A 19,862-nucleotide genomic window follows, 5' to 3' on the forward strand; every position below is an offset into this window, starting at 1 on the left:
TTTGTTTATTTTAAATCATGTGTTGGGGGGGAGTGCAACATGGTCGGCAGATTCTGAGGCTTAGGAGATTGTCATTAAAGCTACTGTGATGTACTTAGTTATTTATTTCTTGCTCGGAGTGATCCAATCAATAACAGAACAAAATCAAATATAACTGCCTCCCCTCCAAGGAAGAAAAGACAAGCTAAATAAAGATATCCAGGAGAAAATGCCAGCAAACGACATATTGATTTCCAGCAAAGGAGCAAAGTGTAAATGAAAAATATTCTTCTGACACAGTTATTAAGTGCAAGCTAGCACGCAAAGAAAACCCATTTACTCTTACTAGAGGCTGAGTCTTCAAAGGGTAGCTGATTCATCTCAGATCATTGGAATCTCACTTGCTGAAACACTGGCTTCCCTGTTAAATGTAAAGGTTTTTTCTCTACTTAGGCTTTGCTTTGAGAATGTAAAATGTTTCTAAAATTCTAGTTGTGCACCAAGTAAATGGAGAAATTGTTTTCTCCCCTTTTATAGCAATATAAACGTAAGTGTGAGGAAAGGAGGCAATTTTCCTGATGTCAGATAGTGAATGTGATGGTAGTGATGATAGTATCAGGAATATAAAATCAAGCAGCACAAGGGTTTAGATTCAATGTCTTTGGTGGTTTGGGCTGGAACAATTTAAGAAGTTATTGCTCCCCAGAGGTCTGCCCTGCCCTTATACTGGTGGAGTAGATGATGTGTTTGTTCTCCAGATCATAGTGTAGATCATAGCCCAAGATATTTATGGAATTATTTCTGTGGCAGTTCAATTTAATACATCAGAGTATGTATATCAGGGGCTAAAGTCCGTGCTTTTTTATGTTCACCTATAGTATCTTAGTTTCAATGATTAAGCTATTTATTTAATTTAGTTGGAGTTTATACACCTAGTATACCTTTCTTCTGGAATTTTCATTTGCATTACTATCTTCTACATAACGAGTGCTATGCTTAAAACAGAAGGCTGACAGTTTGTATTTCAATTTGCTACAATAAGAAATATAATATAACAGGAAAGGGGAAAAAGGTGTATCAAATAACAAGAAAGATACTCGGTGTGAAAATACTTTTTGTGTGATTACTCTGAGAAGCCCTATACTCAGATAATGACTTCAATGACAAAACTTTCATCTTCAAGGTGCTTCTTTGGAAGTAGGAAAATGAATGTGAAAAGGAGAAATAGGTTGGTAAGAGAGGATAAAGTCTTTTGTCTCATGACAATACAGTATCTTTTGTATCTAAGCCAAGATTTTACCTTTTTATGGTCCAGTTCAAAAATCTTTCAAATCTTAAGAGTTACACTGTATAGTTTGGAAAAGATCTGCCAGTTGATCCTTACCACATCAAGATGAAAGGAAAGCAAGTGAATGTGTGCATCAATAAACATCCAATCTAGATGCCTAGAGATGAAATTTCATTCATTTATTTGCTTCTGCATGGTATGTAATTTCTTCAGGCCAAGAAATAAACTGAAAGGATTTAGAAGGATTTGCTTATCAGCAGAACACCACATAGCATTACATTGCTTCAGCATTTGGGAAGGTACATTGAAGCTGGGTTAAGCTGCTGTGGTTAAATACTTCTCTTTTCCCTGTGAGGGTACCTATAACAAGAGATGGATGAATCTTCCTTACTTCTCATCTGTTTGCCCTTCCATCTCTTTCTGTCTTTGCTCAAACCCCTCACAACACCATTACCCTTCCCATTACCAGCAGATAGAGACAAAAATCAGAAACGTGATTTTTCGCCATCATCTTTGCATAGCTTAGGGACAGAACAAAGTCCCTGAAATTTTTCCATCAAGTCAAAAAGAGTGAGGATTTACAGCCTTAATGAACTATTGATTGTGTTGAGACAGGCTTCCTATTTTCAACAGACTAATTCAGCTTTCAAGGCTCTTTTTAGCCATGACCGTTCATGACTCTGAATTGAGACACAACTGGGGGGATTATTTTTTCTTTTTTTCATTTAACTGACTAGTTACTCAATCTCTTGTCTGCTGTAGTAATGGACTTGTTAAGAAGTAGCTCTCACAATCCCTGCTTAGTGATGTAATCATATCAGCTTTTATGTCCAGACAAGATCACACAATCAGGAAATGCACTTTTGCCAGGTTAGTGTTGACTGGTATGTTCTTCCTCATTATCTCCCAGCTCCCAACCAAACAGGATCCTAAGAATGTCAAGTTGTTCCCATGATCTGAGATTTGTTCCCATGGTCTGAACAGGTCTAGAGCATTGGCATTTTCTTTTTGTGAGTGCAACTAGCTGAAAGCTGTGCTAGGTACCTTTTCTACCTGCTTCAGAAATACAGTAAATGTGTAATGATGTGTTTCTATTACATAGCGATAACAAATTGATTTAGATTGGATTAGGACTATAGATAGATGAGGCAAACTCTTCTCCACTAGAGCATACACACTGATGATATTCATATCTGAATGCCTGGGGTGACTGCTTACTCTCAGCACTGTTAGTTTTCTTATGTCTTGTTGAGGAGACTTTTCCACACTTAATAAATGTTACCACTGAGATTTTTCTTTCTGAAAGTTGTCTTTGATTTTTTTTCAGCTTAACTACTTTTTCTGAAGCACCCTAAATAGCTCATCTTCCTGATTTTTATTACACCCTTGTAAACACCTATAGTCCTTGTTAAGGCAAGTCCAGATGTTTAGTTCTACTAAGCTTGTCTCATGCAGACGTCTCTCTAGTACTTTCATCTTTTCAGTGGCTCTTCTCTGAGTCCTTTGGCATTGAATTGTACAAAACCAAATGTATTGAGTATAATGATGTAAATTGTTACAGATCAGTTGAAATCAATGCAGGTTTAAACCAACAAAGCATTTGGCCGCCTTCTTTTTGTTTTCATTTCAGAAGAGCTACATGGAGAAAAATTACTAGTTTCATGTTATTTAATGCATTGCTTTTGCAGAGGCAGACACGACCTTAGCACTTTCTCAGGGTGGGGAGGGTGAAATACAAATGGCATGCACAGTTTTGTGGCTGTGTCATCTGTGAAAGTACATTGTGCTGTCCATTGCTGAGTTGGAAAGGATTAATACCCTCTGGCTACCAATAAGAAATCCAGGACTGACTGTAACAGTTTACACAGCCATAAATTGTAGCTGCTTTTATAATACTTCATTATGATTTGAGTAACATTTCTAATATTTTCCCTTTTATATTCAGATTCTTTCTATCTGTAGGTGGTAGCTTTAATTCATCCAGACTGAGTCTCTCAGGTCTACTGAAATGAATTCCAGGATATTTTGCAAGTAAGGATTATACAGAAAGTAAAAAATATAAGATCTAAAAAAGATGGATGAAGAATTCTCTCTTAATTGAAGTAGTGTGAACAGAATACAAGTGCTTTGAAAAGTCCAGTTATTGAAGTAGAAAAGGTTGAATATTAGAGCTATGACATAGACCTAATGACACAAATATTTTCTTTGCTATCTTGCATTGACATGACAGAAAATATCTTGAGATTTTTCTTTGACAGGAAGTGTCTTGGTTTCTAGAAGACAAAATAGAAGAGCATTTACACTGTATGCTGTTATGCGTAGAAGATAGTACTTTGTACATAATCAATAATAAGTTTGAAATATTTAGGAAATAAGGCAGTATGGGAGTAGAAAGGGATTCAGATTTAAGAAAATTTTGCTGAATTTCACCTCTATGCATTTTAGGTGTGAAATGCAAATGTACTGCTCATAAATACAACTATATTTCCCTAGTGCTGGGAAGGTATTTCGACCTGAGATATGGTGGTCATATCTCAAGAAGTATTGTAAATTGTGATTCCTTGGTGGCAAAGAGATTTGCAGTTCTCTTGCAACAAAGAATTGTGTCACTTTTCAAACAGATGCAATGAAGTGGAAGTAGTATGTAAAAGAGTTTCAAGCAAAAGGCAACTAGGAAAATTGAATCCTACTTTACAGTGTGAAGATACAGCTAAGTATGTATTTCTAGAAGAATTTGTCTGCAGGGTTTGAATTTATGGGTCCTTGTCATTTCTCTCCCAGTAGAAGTGAGAACTCCATCATTTTTGGGTGTGTTATTTATAATTTCATAAAGCTGTTCTGTGACAGGACTTATTTTACCCAGTATGCCTAATCTTTCTCACATAATGGTGCACCCTAAGAGCAAGGTGTCAAACAAACTTTGTAGTTGGGAAAAGGGAAGATTCAGCACCTGCCATTTTGTATAGAACAAAGGAGCAAAGGTTTTGGATCTGACACATAAATTGGCACTTTGAGCACTTGGAAGGACTGAACGATAATGCAGTCATCTTGAACAGGTCTTGTCATGCCATCTCAACTTCCCCTACACTTTACACCCCAGAGCAGTACGTACCATTTAATGAACAAAGATGTAGAACTATCACCATGATTGAAGAGGCCCTTAGAATGAAAAATTAGGAGGAGGTGATTGCAGCACTAATAATTCATTGAAAGGAATGGAGAACCAATTCAGTGAAATTGAAAGAATTTGAAGGTAAATATGCTCATAAATCCTCAAGGGTAGTCTCAGAGTTTAGCACTTTCTCCTACCCCGGTTTTATTCCAAGGCAATTTCATTAAACGCCAGAGAGAGGGAGAGGAAAAATAATAATATAAATGCTATAAAAAATCTTTCAAAGGAAGGAATAAAAAGAGTTCCTGCCAGAGAGAGATTTTATTGAAAGTTATTATAATACCTATCTTTAGTTTTATGGCCTTTAATACAGAGCCAAGTAATTTCAAAGCTGGGATTCAAAAACAAAAAAAAAAAAAAGAAAGAAAGAAATACATATTTTAAGATACTACAGTATGAATTATTATTTTTAATATAAAATTTAGCTAATATATGGAATTGGAAAATATTTTCTCTCTCGTGTCCTCTCCAATGAAAACACATTGTTTCAATCATAGCACACAGGAAACTTTCTTTATTATCTTGTTGCCTGTACATAAGAATGATTACAATTTACCACCTTCAGATTACTGGACAGACAATAAAGAATAAATTCATTTACCGACCATTGGACCAATGGATGTGTGTAATCAGCTCACTTTCAAAATTGTGAGAGTAAACCAGAAATGGAATAGCTGGTTTTGCTTATTGCCTCACAGTGAACTGTTTCTGGTGAGACTAAAAGATAGTGGTGAGATTTCTGGGGTTGTTGCTCACTAGCTTGTCCTATCTTGTGGAAGAATAAATTTAATAATCATCAAGTGAAAATTCTCTTTGAAAAGGTACAGTTTTCAGTTACAAGAAGTTACAGTGTTGTGTCCTGGAAATTTCCTCATCTCTGTTTCTGTGGTCAGGAATTTTGTGCTGCTTCTCAAAGTGGCTTTATTCCTCTGGGATGATTCAGATGTTGGTATCTGTGCAAGGTAAGCCAATACATGATGAGAACGGAAAATCAGTTACCGATGAATTGTGATGAAATTCAGAGATGAAAAGTACAAGACAGGAAGTGGCAAGACAGATTAGTGTATTTATCTCTTCCTTATTTCTAGAGATCTCATTAATGACCCTAAGTCTAACACTACTTTTAGAGGGTTTTCTCTTTTTCTAACCCTCATATTTATGCATGCATAATCAGTAGCATGGGACAAACAGTAGTCACAGAACAAGAAAACTGGAATGTCAGGAGAAATAGCATGCAGTGGAGGTGGGAAGGTAAGGACAGAGATTAATTGATGGAATCAAGTGTGGAATTAGTTGCAAAAAAGTGCAGATACAGGTTGCAGTTGGTAGATGTGCATATTACGCACTGACATTTTGTCTCAATCTGGCTGTGCTCTTCTCTATTCATAAAATCATAGAATCACTGAGTTCAGAAAAGACCTCCAAGATCATCCATTCCTACAATCCACCTATCACCAATATTTCCCACTAAACGAGTTCTTTCAGTGCAGCTTATAAATGTTTCTTGAACACCTCCAGGATCGGTGACTCCACCACATCTCTGGGCAGCCCATTCCAGCGTGTGCCCACTCTTTCAGAGGTTATTTTTCCTAACATCCAATTTGAATCTCTCCTGATGTAACTTGAGGACATTGCCTATAGTCTTATTGCTAGTTACATGGGAGAAGAGGCTGACCTGCACCTTGCCAACAACCTCCCTTCGGGTAGTCAGAGAGAGTGATAAGATCTCCCCTGACCGTCCTCTTCTCCAGACTAAATAGTCCCCGTTCCATCAACTGCTCCTCATAAGACCTCTCACCAGCTCCATTGCGTTTCTCTGAACACCCTGCAGGGCCTCTTTGTCTTTCTTGTAGCGAGGCCCAAAACTGAACACAGTACTCAAGGTGAGGCCTCACCAGTTCTGAGTACAGAGGGCTGATCACTTCCCTGCTCCTGCTGGCAATGCTATTTCTGATTCAAGCCAGGATACCATTGGCATTCTTGTCTACCTAGGCACAGTGCTGGCTCATGTTCAGCCAAGTGTCAGCCAACACCCCCATGTCCATTTCCTCTGCACAGTCTTTCAGCCACTCTGCCCCAAGCCTGTAGTATTGACTGAGGTTGTTTTAGCCAAAGTGCAGAACCCAGCACTTGGACTTGTTTAACTTCATCCCATTGGTCTCAGCCCAGCTATCCAGCCTATTTGGATCCCTCTGTCACGCCTTTCTACATCTAGCAGATTGACACTTCTTCCCAGCTTGGTGTCCTCTGCAAACTTACTAAGGGTTCACTCAATCCCCTCATCCAGGTCATCAATAAAGATATTGAACAGGACAGGCCTCAATAACGACCCCTGGGAACAACACTAATGACAGTCGCCAGCTGGATTTAACTCCATTCACCACCACTCTCTGGGTCCGGCTCTCTAGCCACTCTTTACCCAGCAAAGAGTGTTCTTATTCAAGTCATGGGCTGCCAGCTTCTCCTGGAGAATACTGTGGGAGACAATGTTAAAGGCTTTGCTGAAGTCTAGGTAAACTACAAATTCTGATTTGATCTTCAATGCCTGTGGTACAGAGATTTTCCAAGTGAAATGTGATGTGTTTAGTAGCTGTGGATGGGCATTTTTACCGTTAATTTGACCAGTCATTTTCAAAATGCATCTAAACCTTTATCACCCATCACTGCCCTGTTGCAAGATATTCCTCAGTTTAAAAAAAATATTTCATTGTGTGAAGAAATATAATCTCAGTTTTTTCTGATACGTCTAGCTTTCTGGTTTGAAATGGTGGTTCTAATAATGAAGAGGGGAAGTGGGGGAGAGAGTTATAAAGGAACTCTCTATTCTTTACAAATACTGAATCAGATTGTTAATTCAACTCGATCTGATTTCAAGCTAATATTGCATGAAGCCCTTTGATATGAGCAGGTAAAGTGGGTAAATGGATAGGCATAGCAATTGGTAAGAGACAATGACACATTGTTAAAAATTTTATTCATTTCCTACTTCAAGCAAATCATTACTATTCTTCAATGAAATTCTGTATTGTCAGATCTTCAACTATGGGCAAAATCCACATGCTCTAAATACAACCTGGAAATCAGAAAAACATTGCTGGAGTCCTACTACTGTCTAAGCAAGGTTTTCTAGTAGTAATGGAGAACATTCTTTTTTCAGAGTGCTGTCCTTAATGCTCATTAACACAAGTGTTTTAGACACCTTCAGTTTCACTAGCTTCATTTCACTTCCTTAAAAAAATGTCTTGCGATACTGTTTTGTTGACTTATGATTCTAAAGTAATTTACAGTGTTACAATTAAAAACTGATATCTTCCTACTCAGAGATGGCTGCATTTCACTGTTGGAGGATGTGATTACTGTTTTTAGAAATTATTTTGTTCTTTGGGATTAATAATGCTTTATAAAATATATGTGACAGAGCCAGAATTATGGAAAGTAAATTTTTATTTTGTGCATTCCTCTTTTCTTGACCTCTTACTGAGCAGAGAAACTTTTAAAGCCAGTTTATTTTAAGAGAGAATTCAGCACCAGAATTTCAACAGCATTCCTCCATTTTCTGTGACTGAAAGAAGTTGCCAAAAAATAATCTTAACACATAAGGCAGGAAATTACTTTGTACCTGTCACCTTCAATTCCTTTTAATCTTGCCTCCCTATGGAAGTATTTAAGCATGAGATTACTGCAAGATTGCATCCCACAAAATGCTGCTGTACAGCAGCGCTGGTGCACAAGGAGGTAGTATGCAATACGTATTATAGGGATTCCCTTATTTTATGACTGTTTTTACGGATACTCTGTTTTTGTAATTTTCATTTACTGTTGAACAATCATAGTTTTGTTTCTTGTCTCACTCTTAAGTCACTGAAATCAAGGGGGAAGAAACATCAGGTTGGATGTGAGCATTATGGCTGACTGCTCGTTCCATTTTTCTCCTGTACTTCTGGTACAGGACAGTGAGGAACTTGTTAGCAGTAGGACCACAGGGGACTGAAGAAAATATTGGGACCTCAGAAGATTTTGTTTTGTAAATAACGGAGGGAATACACAGCATTTTCAAGGCAACATAGCAGGCATATGACTGGAAAGGAGTCCTTATTTAAATCTGGATAGTCTTTTTCTAGAGTAAGGACATAAAATCTTTTCATGATGTGAGATCCTCAGGAGTATTCACCTGGAGCACTGAGTTATAATGTACTGCAGTACAGCCATCCTGCTCCTGAGAGGCTGTGACTTAAGCCATACAGCCTGCCTGGTGAGGACCATTTTGTCTATTCTTTTCCAGGAACCATTCCCCCAATCCTGCTGCTCAACAGAATATGCAGCTTTTTTCAGGGAGGAGGTGTAAAGGGAGACAACTCCAGCAGAAGCTGTGGTCTGAGCTGATACTGCTGGGCTGGGATAATTTTGTACTGTTTTCAGGAACATTACAACCTGTGTCCAGAGGCTGCCACAGCTTCTCTCCCTAATGGTCTGCTTTACTAATTCAACTAATTGCAGCAATTACAGGCAGGAGATGCTGCTGGGAGGAGACACCAGTATGCTTCTCTCTAACATGCTGCAGAGCATGCTGCTCATTAATTAGACAAGCAGCAACATAAAAAGGAAAAAAAAAAAAAAGAAAGGAAAAAGAAGAAAGAAAAAAAAAAAGAAGTAGAAAAATATCTCCATCTGGAAATGCAAATAAATGTTATGAGACTTGTTACGGCCATGAACAATCATGGTTTGGCTTGCCAGTCATCAGCCCAGTCGCAGCCAGGCTGGTCCCAGGTCACTGGCAGGCAGAGAGGTCGGGCTGCAAGTCAGATGGGCATACCTGAAACATGCAGCAGTTCTTTACAATGCAACAAACATGTCCTAGCTGGGGAAATGTAAAGGATTCCCATCCCAAGGGGTGCATCAGCAGAGCAGAAAGTACCTCTGCCTGAGAGTGATACATTTACAACACAGCAAAGTTCTGTTAGCTGCCAGGGTGATGAGTATTCTCTGTGTCTACCTTGTACGTTCATCTTTGCAGGAAGCATGCTCAACCTGGGAATGCCTCATCTGTCCTGACTGTCAGTGGGTGCCTTCTGGCAGACCCCACGTGGCTCTGGTGCTTATCGAGGAGCGCAGCGTGCTCCAGACAGGCCCTTTGCTGACTGCCAGGGCCATGTGCCAGCCAAGCAGGTGTCAGGCCCACTGCCCTGCTGTGCTCAGCAGCACAGTGCCATCCATTGCCAGCCAGAACCATGCGGCAGGCCACACCTGCGCCCACCTGAAATATTCAGCAGCACGAGTCTTCCAACAGGGGAATCCAGCTCCTTGCTACAATGGCATGGCTGGAGTTCTGGGTGCAAATTAAATATTTTAGAAGTTAACTATTCCGAAACATTTTTGTCAGGTACTTAGCTGCCTCTAAAACAACCTCTTGATGTGCAAGCATCTGATATCTTTCTCCTCTATTCTTTTTCCTCTCTTCCTGACCTTTGTATGCCAGACAACAGATGACATTGTTTCATCCGCTGAATGTTCTAGCGATGATGAAGATTTCATTGACTGTGAACCCAGTACAGGTAAGTCAGGTCAGTCTTCTTTTGCTTGCTTTCTGATTTAATTTGCAAAAAACAATGCATACATATATTTATATGTGTGTGAATGTATACATATATCACTATATGTATATATATGTGTGTGTATATGTGTATATATATATCCTTATGTATATATACACTGTATATAAAATAAAAATTATACAGCCAAGCATCAGATCCCATGGACTTGGCAACAGCAAAGCAAAGATTTTTCATCACTGATTGGTTAGTATAAAGTTGTTTGCATAGAAAGCTGTACTTCTTGAAAGTGATTCTATCTAATTAATAGTTTACTTGTTTGTAGGAGTCACTTTACTGACACAGTGGAAAATCAAAAATATCAACATGGCATGTGGCAAATAATAAAGATTTATAAAGTGTGGGGGAGTTAATGTTTGAAAACCAGAGCAGGGAAACAAAAATGAAACAATACTGGTATGTTAATGCTGTTTACTCTTCATTAATTGTACTGAAATTGGACTGTGCAAGGATACATTTGTCCATGGGATTTTAAATGCAGTTAACCTGGTAATACATTTATACTAATTTTGTTTTCTGTGAGCCCAAAGAAATTGAGAAGCATCAAAACATTGTTCCGACATAACAAAATTAGTAGTAATTCTTGCCACGTTATCTGCAATGATGCTTCAAAATGTATCCATTAAAGAGTCAGAAGGACTGGCCATATGGAACTGACTCAACTTCTTCCCTTCCAGATACATTTTGATAAACTGATGGCTATTCTTTCTGGTGAGATATATGATGTGATATCCAGCAGGCAACTGCAGTCTATTTTATTTCTTACAGGCTTTTTCAAATCGTCTTTTTTGAGGCTTGCCATGAGTTAAGCATTCTATAATAGAGAACAGACATCATCGAATTTCTGTGTACATTTTTTAAAAAGAGGGAGTTTGCTCAGAATCGTATGTCCTTAAAAGTGAAACATATAAATAGCTTAGGTTTTTTTGTTTGTTTCTTTTTGTTTTGGGTTTTTTTTTTTTTTTTGCTTGTTTTATTATCTATTTGGGATTTTTTTTCTTTAAAAAAAATCCCCAGAATGCATTATAAATGTTCTGTCCCTAATTTCCTGAAGCCGCTAATTAATACAAGAATAACACTAAAATTCACCCAAGGCTAGAGCTTTCATATTTTTGTTCAATTTGTCATGCTGTGCCTGCATTTTTTGGTAGAACTTGGTCCTGCAGTAACCTGAGATTGGTAATGTCTTGTAGCTGGAAACTTCCACCATGCAGCTGCCTTCAAACTCGATAGGGAAGGGAGTGACACGATGACTGGGCTAGCAGATATTTCAGTCTATTTCCATCTCCTTTTTTCACAAATCTCTGCGGGTTTTTAACTCCTCACTTGGCAAAAGAGCAGTCCAAATATTACTGGATTGTAATGCATAGTGTTGGTACCAGAACTATAAATAAAGGACAGTTGTGAAATACCAGCATAATGATTATCATGAAAGTGAGTCATAAGTTTTACAGCACTGTGCTAGGAGGACTAATGTACCACAATCATTTGCAAATGAGTTGTTAAGACTCATTTCATTAATGCTTCACAATTCAAGATGCCAGGTGTTTTGTTTTGTTTTTTTTTTGTTTTGTTTCGTTTTTTTTTTTTTTTTAATTCTTATTGCCAAGAATTTCAATTAAAGGAGGAAAAGGGTTCTTCATCAGACTCCTATCATATATTTTTGTTATTTATGTTTCAACACAGAAATTACAGTTACTTCAATAGCTATAAATGACAATAATAATATTTTCAGCATATACAGTAAGTGGAAAAATCAAAGTTGGAGGAGAAATGTGATAAAACAGGATGTTTAACATGAAATTTCAGGGTGCCAAGTTTTCCATACTAAAAATACCTAACTCCTGACACAGTCTGATACCTAATGCTACAAACAGCTACAAACAGGATTTACAGAATGACTTGATTTTAGAAATCCTGCTACGCATTATAGTCAGCAGCTATAAGTGCCTACAGACATCTGAATATCTGCTATGTAAAATAATATGATTCACTGGAAATCTGTTGAAGATACTCTCTTAAGCTATTAGATATTCTTTTACCACATCCTATTCCTCCTCCACTGGATGCTTGGTCCTCATCAGCCACTGAGTTACGAATTTCTTCTCAGGAATTATTGTAGCACTGAGAATAAAAGTTAGCCTGATGACATGTAAAAAACATTCTCCCAGATGGTCCTTGCTGATGAGATTTACACTTCCAGATTTTGAGGACCCCAGCTCTCAGAGGCACTGATGTAAAAGTTGCCAGAAGGCAGAGGAACATGGAGGTCCCTTTTGCCTCTGAAAGTGTAAATTTAGTTAATTCCATCACGATGAGAAGGAACAGTGACAGGTTTGTGATGCTCTTCATTTAGGTTTCTTTGAATGTCTTTTTCTCACCATTCCCACTGCATGCAGAGATTGCAGAACAGTGTCTGCAGTGCACCTGATAATGAAGCACTCCCACAGCCTGTGCCACAGGAGTGCACTGAAGCAATCTGAGCCAGCTTATAAAAATCCAGTGGTGCTGACTTGGCTGAGCAGTTAACATTTGCCTTTCCACTTCACCAGCCAAGTCAGGACTCTGGCTATATGCCAAGGTCTGCTACTTAAATGTATATACAATGAGCAAAGAAAAGAGCCAGATCATTTTGCCTGTATTTTCTAGTGCGAGAATCTGTTGCTGTTGGTTTTTTAATTGGGCCCATTTGAAGTTGCTTCCTCCTGTTCAGTTGACAGGTCAGTGTATTTTACACCGCCTTCTGGCTTGCCTGATCGGTTTTGCAGCAAATTGAAAATGAAATGACTCAACCCAACACAGGCCCCTCTTTGTTGCTCTGATAATATGTAGTTTAAAAGCTCTTGAGTTTCTGCCAAACACCAGGAGTTGGACTTCCATCACCCTCTGTGCTACGGTCCAGTAATGCAAAGGTTACTGAACTCACTGCTGCAGCTGTGAGATATGAGATACATCACTGTGAACCTGCTGTGCTATAACCAAGCCAAGGGCAGCTGAGATGCCGCCCTGCAAATCAAAAGCATTCAGAATTCATGAGAATCAGAATAAAATCCAAAGTTCTAAATATATTACTTTGGGTTTAGTCCTGGATGAGATGGCACCCTACAGAGTCCATTTGAAGACTTTGGTATCAACACACTCAAAGATAGTTCATAAGACATAAAAACATGCTCTCTTTGAGGCTAAATATCTTATGAGAATCATTTGCTAGATCTTATTGCCACTTAACTCTGATAGTCTGTTGAATCCAAGCCCCGAATCACAATAAACATATGATACACATCTCCATACTTGCATCTCTTTAAAGGAAGATTGAGGTAATTTCTTCACTCCTCTCCCCTCTGGATTTCCTTGGCTACCTCAAGACACTCACTGTAGCAGGCTGGTTATAGCCTGTGCTCTCCTTCCATAATTGGTTTCTGGTGGGATTTCTGTAGCCCTGGAGTGGCAACAGGAATCTTGTCCTGACTGAAGTAGCTTGCAGGAATCCCCTTTAAGCACAGGTGAGCATGAGGAATTATTTTAAGTGGTGGCAATGATAGCAGCGAATCCAAAAATCTTCTGTCTTTTACATAATGAAGTCGTAGCTTTTGGGATAAAAAGTGTATGATATTCATCTTATTGCAGACAAGCCTAGATATCCTTAAATCTTGAGATCTATCAGGATGACTTACTGTAAAGGATACAAGGGGGACTCAACTATTCATCTGCCTTGAAGAAACATTTATTTACAGTCAAGATCAGTCCTCCTCTGTGGGAAGTGTCATTTGTCCCAAAACATGTTTGAGATCTTTCTGCTTTCTGTGCCAGAAACACGGTGCTTTTCACTGGTATGAGTACAGAACTCTCTTCTGGCATTTTCCAGAAATCTGAGGATCAGATCTGCAGATTTCTCAAAGCTGAGGCCAGGGTACTGAATTTGGACTTTTGAACAGGTCTGTTTCAGTGGTTTCTTCACTAGGCAGCTGTCAGCGAACAAAAGACTTGTAAGGGTAGCCCTTAAACCTAGCTACATGGCTTGGTGCAGGCTGCATCTCTTCTCCAGTCTTGTTGCCAGCTTCTCCCTCCTATCTGCCTGATAATTTCCTAGGTGAATATTTTCCCACCAGATAAATTTATCCTGTGTATTTTGTTTCCCAGAAAGCTGCATACATCATAGTGCTGGCAGTTTAGGAAGCCCTTCCTGTGAGATACTGCACACAGCAATAGAGTGGGCCAAAAAGTACAGTACCTTGTACTGGAAGTTATACAGTGCTGGTTGGTGTATACCTATACTCAAGAGATGTGTGTCCTTCAGGTCTGGTGTCTATCAATACTGGCCTGCACCTATCCACTTCAGGCTTCTGATTTAAGGGTTAGCATGATCAAGCTTCTACTCATATAAGCTGGAGAATCAAGTACCTGCAGGCATCCAGGATCACAGATTTATTTGCAGAAACAAGCAGAATCTCTCTTCCAAGAATCTGCAGGAAGCTAATGTAGTACACAAAGCACTATACTGAAAGTGGAGAAACCTGGGCTGAAGAGGCCAAGAGATGTGCTAATTTGACTCCTGCCCTCCATGATCTGTTTCAAGCTTTTTGAAGCATCCTGGGAATTTTCACTGCTCTCTTTGAAGAAACACTGTCTCCAAATCCTGTGCTCATCTATCCCTAGTCTCTCCATCTGTGAAGCACACGAACCTCTTTTATTTCTCATGCTGTGAACAAGGAATGCCCTTCAAAATTGGTTGCATGTCTCAGAGTGTGCTGAGAAGTAGCCTTTTCATCTTCCAGACTGAATGCCAACTGAATGCCATACCAATCTGAAGGAGAAAGTTTGCTCTGTGGCACTTGCCTGTGTGTAATAGCAACACTTGTTTGGTGGAATTTCCTAGCTACAGTCTTATGGCCATAAAAAACAAACAAACAAACAAAAACAAACAAAAAACAAGTTTTACCAATCAATCATGCAGACAATTTACAGGAAGTTTTATTTTCTTTTTATGTTAGGAATTTGAATTGAGTTTGGTTTTCAGCATATTGGTCTTTTTTTCCTATGTACACTCCTAAGGCCTTCCAATGAAGATATTTTATCTATATATGCACTATATACAGTGTGTGTATATATGCATACATATGTATATATGTATAAACTATAGTACTAAATGACCAATATCAGCAGTAGCCCCTATCATCCAATCACATGTTTACACAGAAATTCATGCCTTCATCTAACCCTGGCATCCGCTGGCGTGGACAGATGCATGGTACTGTTACTTCTTGATGAACAGAGCACGTAAATTTCTTTTCTGTTGGAGCTTTTTCTTTCTTCTTTTTATTTATTTGTTTACTTTTAATTAGTAGTTTCATCTACCAATTAGCCTTGGGTAGGGTGGGGCAGGGAGAATAAAAAAATTATACAGGTATATCCATCAGTACATACACACATACTCCGTGTATATATAGATGGATGTATACATTGTATATATTTGAAGAACATTTTCTGTCGTTTCACCTCATCTTGTGCCGCATGAATTTTTGGTGATTGATATTTTAGTTTCTTTTGTATTTCTTTCCCATTTTTTGGCTCTTAATGGTGCCATACTGCTATTGTTTAATTTTTAAAATCATTGCTATACTATTCAATTTATACTTTTGGAGTTCTTCCAACAAAATAGTGATTTGATCATCTCAAGAAAGATATAGATCTGCAAACCAATATAGGCAACAAAATCTTTTCTTGCCATCCTTAGGTAATTCACATTTTTAGACACCCCGAGAAAGTTGTGTGCAAAAGAATGAAGGTTCCTACCCCTCCTTTCTTCCTATTCTTTTCTCACTGCCTTTTTAAAAACTTCTGAAAATCTCTATCCCATCTTTTCCCTTTCCTACTTTTTTTTTTTTTTTTTTAAATTGAGTTCTGAGGAAAAATATCCGGACAAAAAAGACAGAATTCCCTTATCCCAGCATTTTCCCAGGAAAAATTCCTCTAACAACAACAAAAAAAACCCTACAAACGGCAGATGGCATAAAAAGAATTTTATTGCAATGCAGAATATCTGTTGTATCTTTTATTTTGGGGTCAATGCAAGACCATTTTTGTGGCATGCTGTAGTTTAGCTGGTTTAACTAACCATGGCCTTCATTAATCCATGCATGGGCTGTGATGACGCCATCTCGTGTTTCATCAGAGCTACGCATTCAGGCTAACCAAGCAAGTCCATAGCGTGTGATTTAGGGGGATATCGTTTTAGTTTTCATTTTCAGTTATATTCTAATTTCTTCTTTTTGGAAGAGTTATGCAAATACCACTGGCTGCTTCTTGCAGCTTTAATATTGTATATCTACTTTATTTTATGGGTTTTTTTGCTCTTGTTTTTTTTTAATTTCTTAGTAACAATCTTATGTCTTGTCTGTGTCCATCTGTCTTGTCAGTGTGTCTTGAAGTCCATTGGTCTAGTGTTGTTATGTGATTCTGTTCTCTGTTTGTACGCTGGTGTTCAACTCCCTGGCACTCTGTTGTTCCTCTCCCTCTTCCCCTTCCCTTTCTTTCCTCCCAACCTTCCCAGGGAGTCCACAAAGGGGCACAAGCTTTGAATGAGGCTGTGAGAACTGGCCCAAGGTGTTGGAATGGACATCACAAGGTGTTCATTCACCTTCATTCACATGTTGAAATTTGCAGCTGGAAGGTTTTCAAACACTTATCATTTCACTCTTATAAAAGGTTTAATGACAAAAGACTAAAGTGGCTTTTTATATATAACCAGCTTTTCAGGGTATTTTGGGTAAGAACTCCTGTTACCTGCACTAGAGGTGCCAGAAAACCCTATGCATGGTGCAGGCTATATGTTAAATAGAAGCTTGTGGATCTTTTTATAAAAGACAATATTGGGAGTGGAATATCACTGTGAATGTGCTTCTAAAATCCATCGTTCGTAATTCACTTGTAGTTAGGATACATAAATGTAGGATGTACTTAAGATTCTAAAAATAGTGTATCTTTACAGGCTCAGCCTCTCCTTTGTAACTCTGTGGTATCTTCTTCATACCAATGCTGGTAAAAACTGCCTTGCTGCTGCTAGCATGTGTAAGCTCAAGACAATGTTGGAAAGACATCTGGTGTGTCTTCTGCCATGAGCATTATAAATGTGTGGTAATGTGTAAGGCAGAATAAAAAAAAAGCTGAGTTTTATGGTGTCTGCTTAGACTTGGAACTCTTTTTAGAAAAAAGCTTCCTTTGGCTTGTACAGTGGTGCATTCCTAGCATCCTTAGTTCTGTTCCTGCAGCCATGTTAGAATGTTAGGATACATGAGATAGCATTGGGATGGGCATGAGCTCAATGGGGGAAGAAGCAGCCAGAATCCTTGTAGATGATGTGAAGCGCATCACAAAAAGCATACACACAAGTACCTTTTGCCTAGCTAAAAATTAATTTGATTTTACACTAATTCATTTGTTCTGCAGCAGGGATGAGATGACGAAATTTGTGAATATTCCTCACAATATAAGGCTTATCTATTTAATAATGGCATTAGTGGAAGATGAAGGTGATAGGATATGTTGTTTTTTCCAAAATGGAATTATTTTGTTTAACTTCCCAAGATACATGCATGCTGTACTTGCATGGGAATATAAAGAAGATAGCTTTTCTTTCATCAGTAAGAACCAATCATCTTAGGCTTCTTTATTTTTCTTAACTTGTATATAATCTGAGAGACATTATTGAGTGATATTAATTACAGTGAAAATGAATCTGTATTTAAAACTTGCTTTATATTTTAGATCTACAAGTGTGATTCCTACCAAGTCTAAAATCTTTTCTTGGAAGTTGCTTAGAAAAAAACAACAGCTATGAAATTACAATAGAATCCACAATCTCATGGTTCTGTGTAAAGCTGCCCTCTGTCAGAAAAACCAAAACAGTCCAACTGGGCTTCCTAAACCCTAACGGTAAAAGAAACTTAAGTTTAGCTCAAGTGGCAGGTGTTATTGATGCATCACAATCAGTGATGCATCACGAGGTCAGAGCAACCTTCCCATCCGAGCATTGTAGTGAGTTAATGAAGATTGCCATCATCAGGATGCTGACCTCTGGGCTGTAGGTGAGCTTCAGTGCCCCCCTGAAGGGCTGCTTCTGTTTGCCTGACATAGCCTCTCCACTGCCTGCAGAGAGCCACAGGCTCATCCAGTGCAGGTGTTGCTCCTCAGGTCCTGTTGTGCCCCCTTTTATCACACAGAGCCTATAGAGGCCTTTGAAATAATTCATATTTTGTCTTCTGTTTCTGGGCAGGCTGCTGGCTTCATCCTCTATGCCATTTGTCACTGTGCAAGGGGGAGGGCTGGAGGTTGAGATGTTAAAGCCCATGACAATAAAGCTTCAACTCTGGCATGCCTCTCCCCTCAGCTGTTGGTTCCTTCTTGGCCTTGATGTTGCTCATTTGCCTACCTGCAAGACAGAGTAAATGAAATATTGCTTAGCTAAATGCAGTAGAGATGAAGGGAATGATGGTGACATAATTAATATTTTAATGAACTTACTTTGATATGCAGGTGCAGGTTGCTATGCAATACAGAAAAATGATACTGTGATGCTAACTAGCAAGAATGTACAAGAAAACAAGGTCACTGTTAAGGTTTTTTCTAGTACCCTCAGTTGCTGTGGTAAATGACATTACTATGTATTTTAATGAAATAGATTAAAACCTACAAAAATAACAGGAATTCTCTGAAATTCAGGCAGAGGGAAGCAAGTGAGAAATAAAAAAATAAAATATTACATCAGGAATTATCAACACGGTAATCACTTTCAGTAAATATCACTTTTTCCTCTAGAAATTACAATTGGAATGAACCATAAGGCTACATAAGTTAATGTTATGAGTAGACTGTACAGTATACAACTCTTTTCTGTCAGAACCTCCATACTTGAATTTGCATCCCAGTCAGAAATTTGCTTCAAAAACTTCGCATTTTCTCCAGTCTGATTTAGCTGATGTAAGCGTCCCTGCTTTTCTACCTAAGATCAGGAGGAGATCAGAATCAAACCCAGAGTCTGGCTACCTTGCCCTTGCTGCCTTCCAGACTTTATTTATAAGCGTGTTCTCTAAACTCAAAGCCATGTGCACTGTCACATTCTGGCAATCCTTCTAGTGCTGTGCCTATGTTATCAAGCTGACACATGTCTAAAATACTAAGATATGATATTTTCAACCTGCTGGGACTTGCTTTTTGTCCCTGTTAGCTTTGATTTTCAACTTCATAAAATATATTGGAAAGAAAGAAAAAATAGGCAATGACAAATTCAGTGAAAGAGAAAAGGTAGCACATGACTCAGGGAGAGATTTTGCCTCAAAGACAAATGTATGTATGTATTAGACCTTAGATGTCCATAGCAACTGATTCATTTCATTAGCTTTTGACCAGAAAGAGCTATCTGATTTCTGGAAGATAAATAATATTTGTGAATATTTTAGGAGATTAGGGAAGCATTCTGTTAAAGAGAAAACATACTGAGCATTTACTGATACTATAGGCAGAAATACAGTTTTGCTCCTTAAGGCTTTTATTCCGTATTTCCTCTGGTCATCATGCCTAGACCTGAAGGTGCCTTTTGCATTAGAATCCCAGAAGTATTGATGTTCACATGAACAGTAAGAGCTGGATATCTCCGCACAGCAGGAAAACCTATTCTACTCCCATTTTTAACCCAAGTAGATCGCAAGCTTATAATTAGATCAAAAGGCTTATTACCTTGTCTTCATTCTGCCTCTCTGTTTCACTTCCAAATTATTAGTCACAAGAGCTAGAAATAAGTGCTTTATCTCATCTGTAA

General features: G+C 38.4%; 1 protein-coding gene across 19 annotated transcripts in view; it reads left to right on the top strand.

Moving 5' to 3' along the window:
• Positions 1-19,862, top strand: part of NRXN3 (neurexin 3) — a 947,214-nt gene that overhangs the window by 899,460 nt on the left and 27,892 nt on the right. For 10 of the 19 annotated variants that reach the window (XM_085225410.1, XM_085225416.1, XM_085225417.1 and 7 more), the window contains one exon: positions 9,916-10,000. In XM_085225410.1, the coding sequence (XP_085081536.1) occupies positions 9,916-10,000 (85 nt within the window). The remainder of the gene's footprint in view (positions 1-9,915; positions 10,001-19,862) is intronic. The other 9 variants (XM_085225422.1, XM_085225425.1, XM_085225424.1 and 6 more) reach the window with 1 other exon arrangement.

This window comes from Meleagris gallopavo, chromosome 5 (genome assembly GCF_905368555.1).
Source record: "Meleagris gallopavo chromosome 5, MGAL_WU_HG_1.1, whole genome shotgun sequence".
Lineage (NCBI taxonomy): Eukaryota > Metazoa > Chordata > Aves > Galliformes > Phasianidae > Meleagris > Meleagris gallopavo.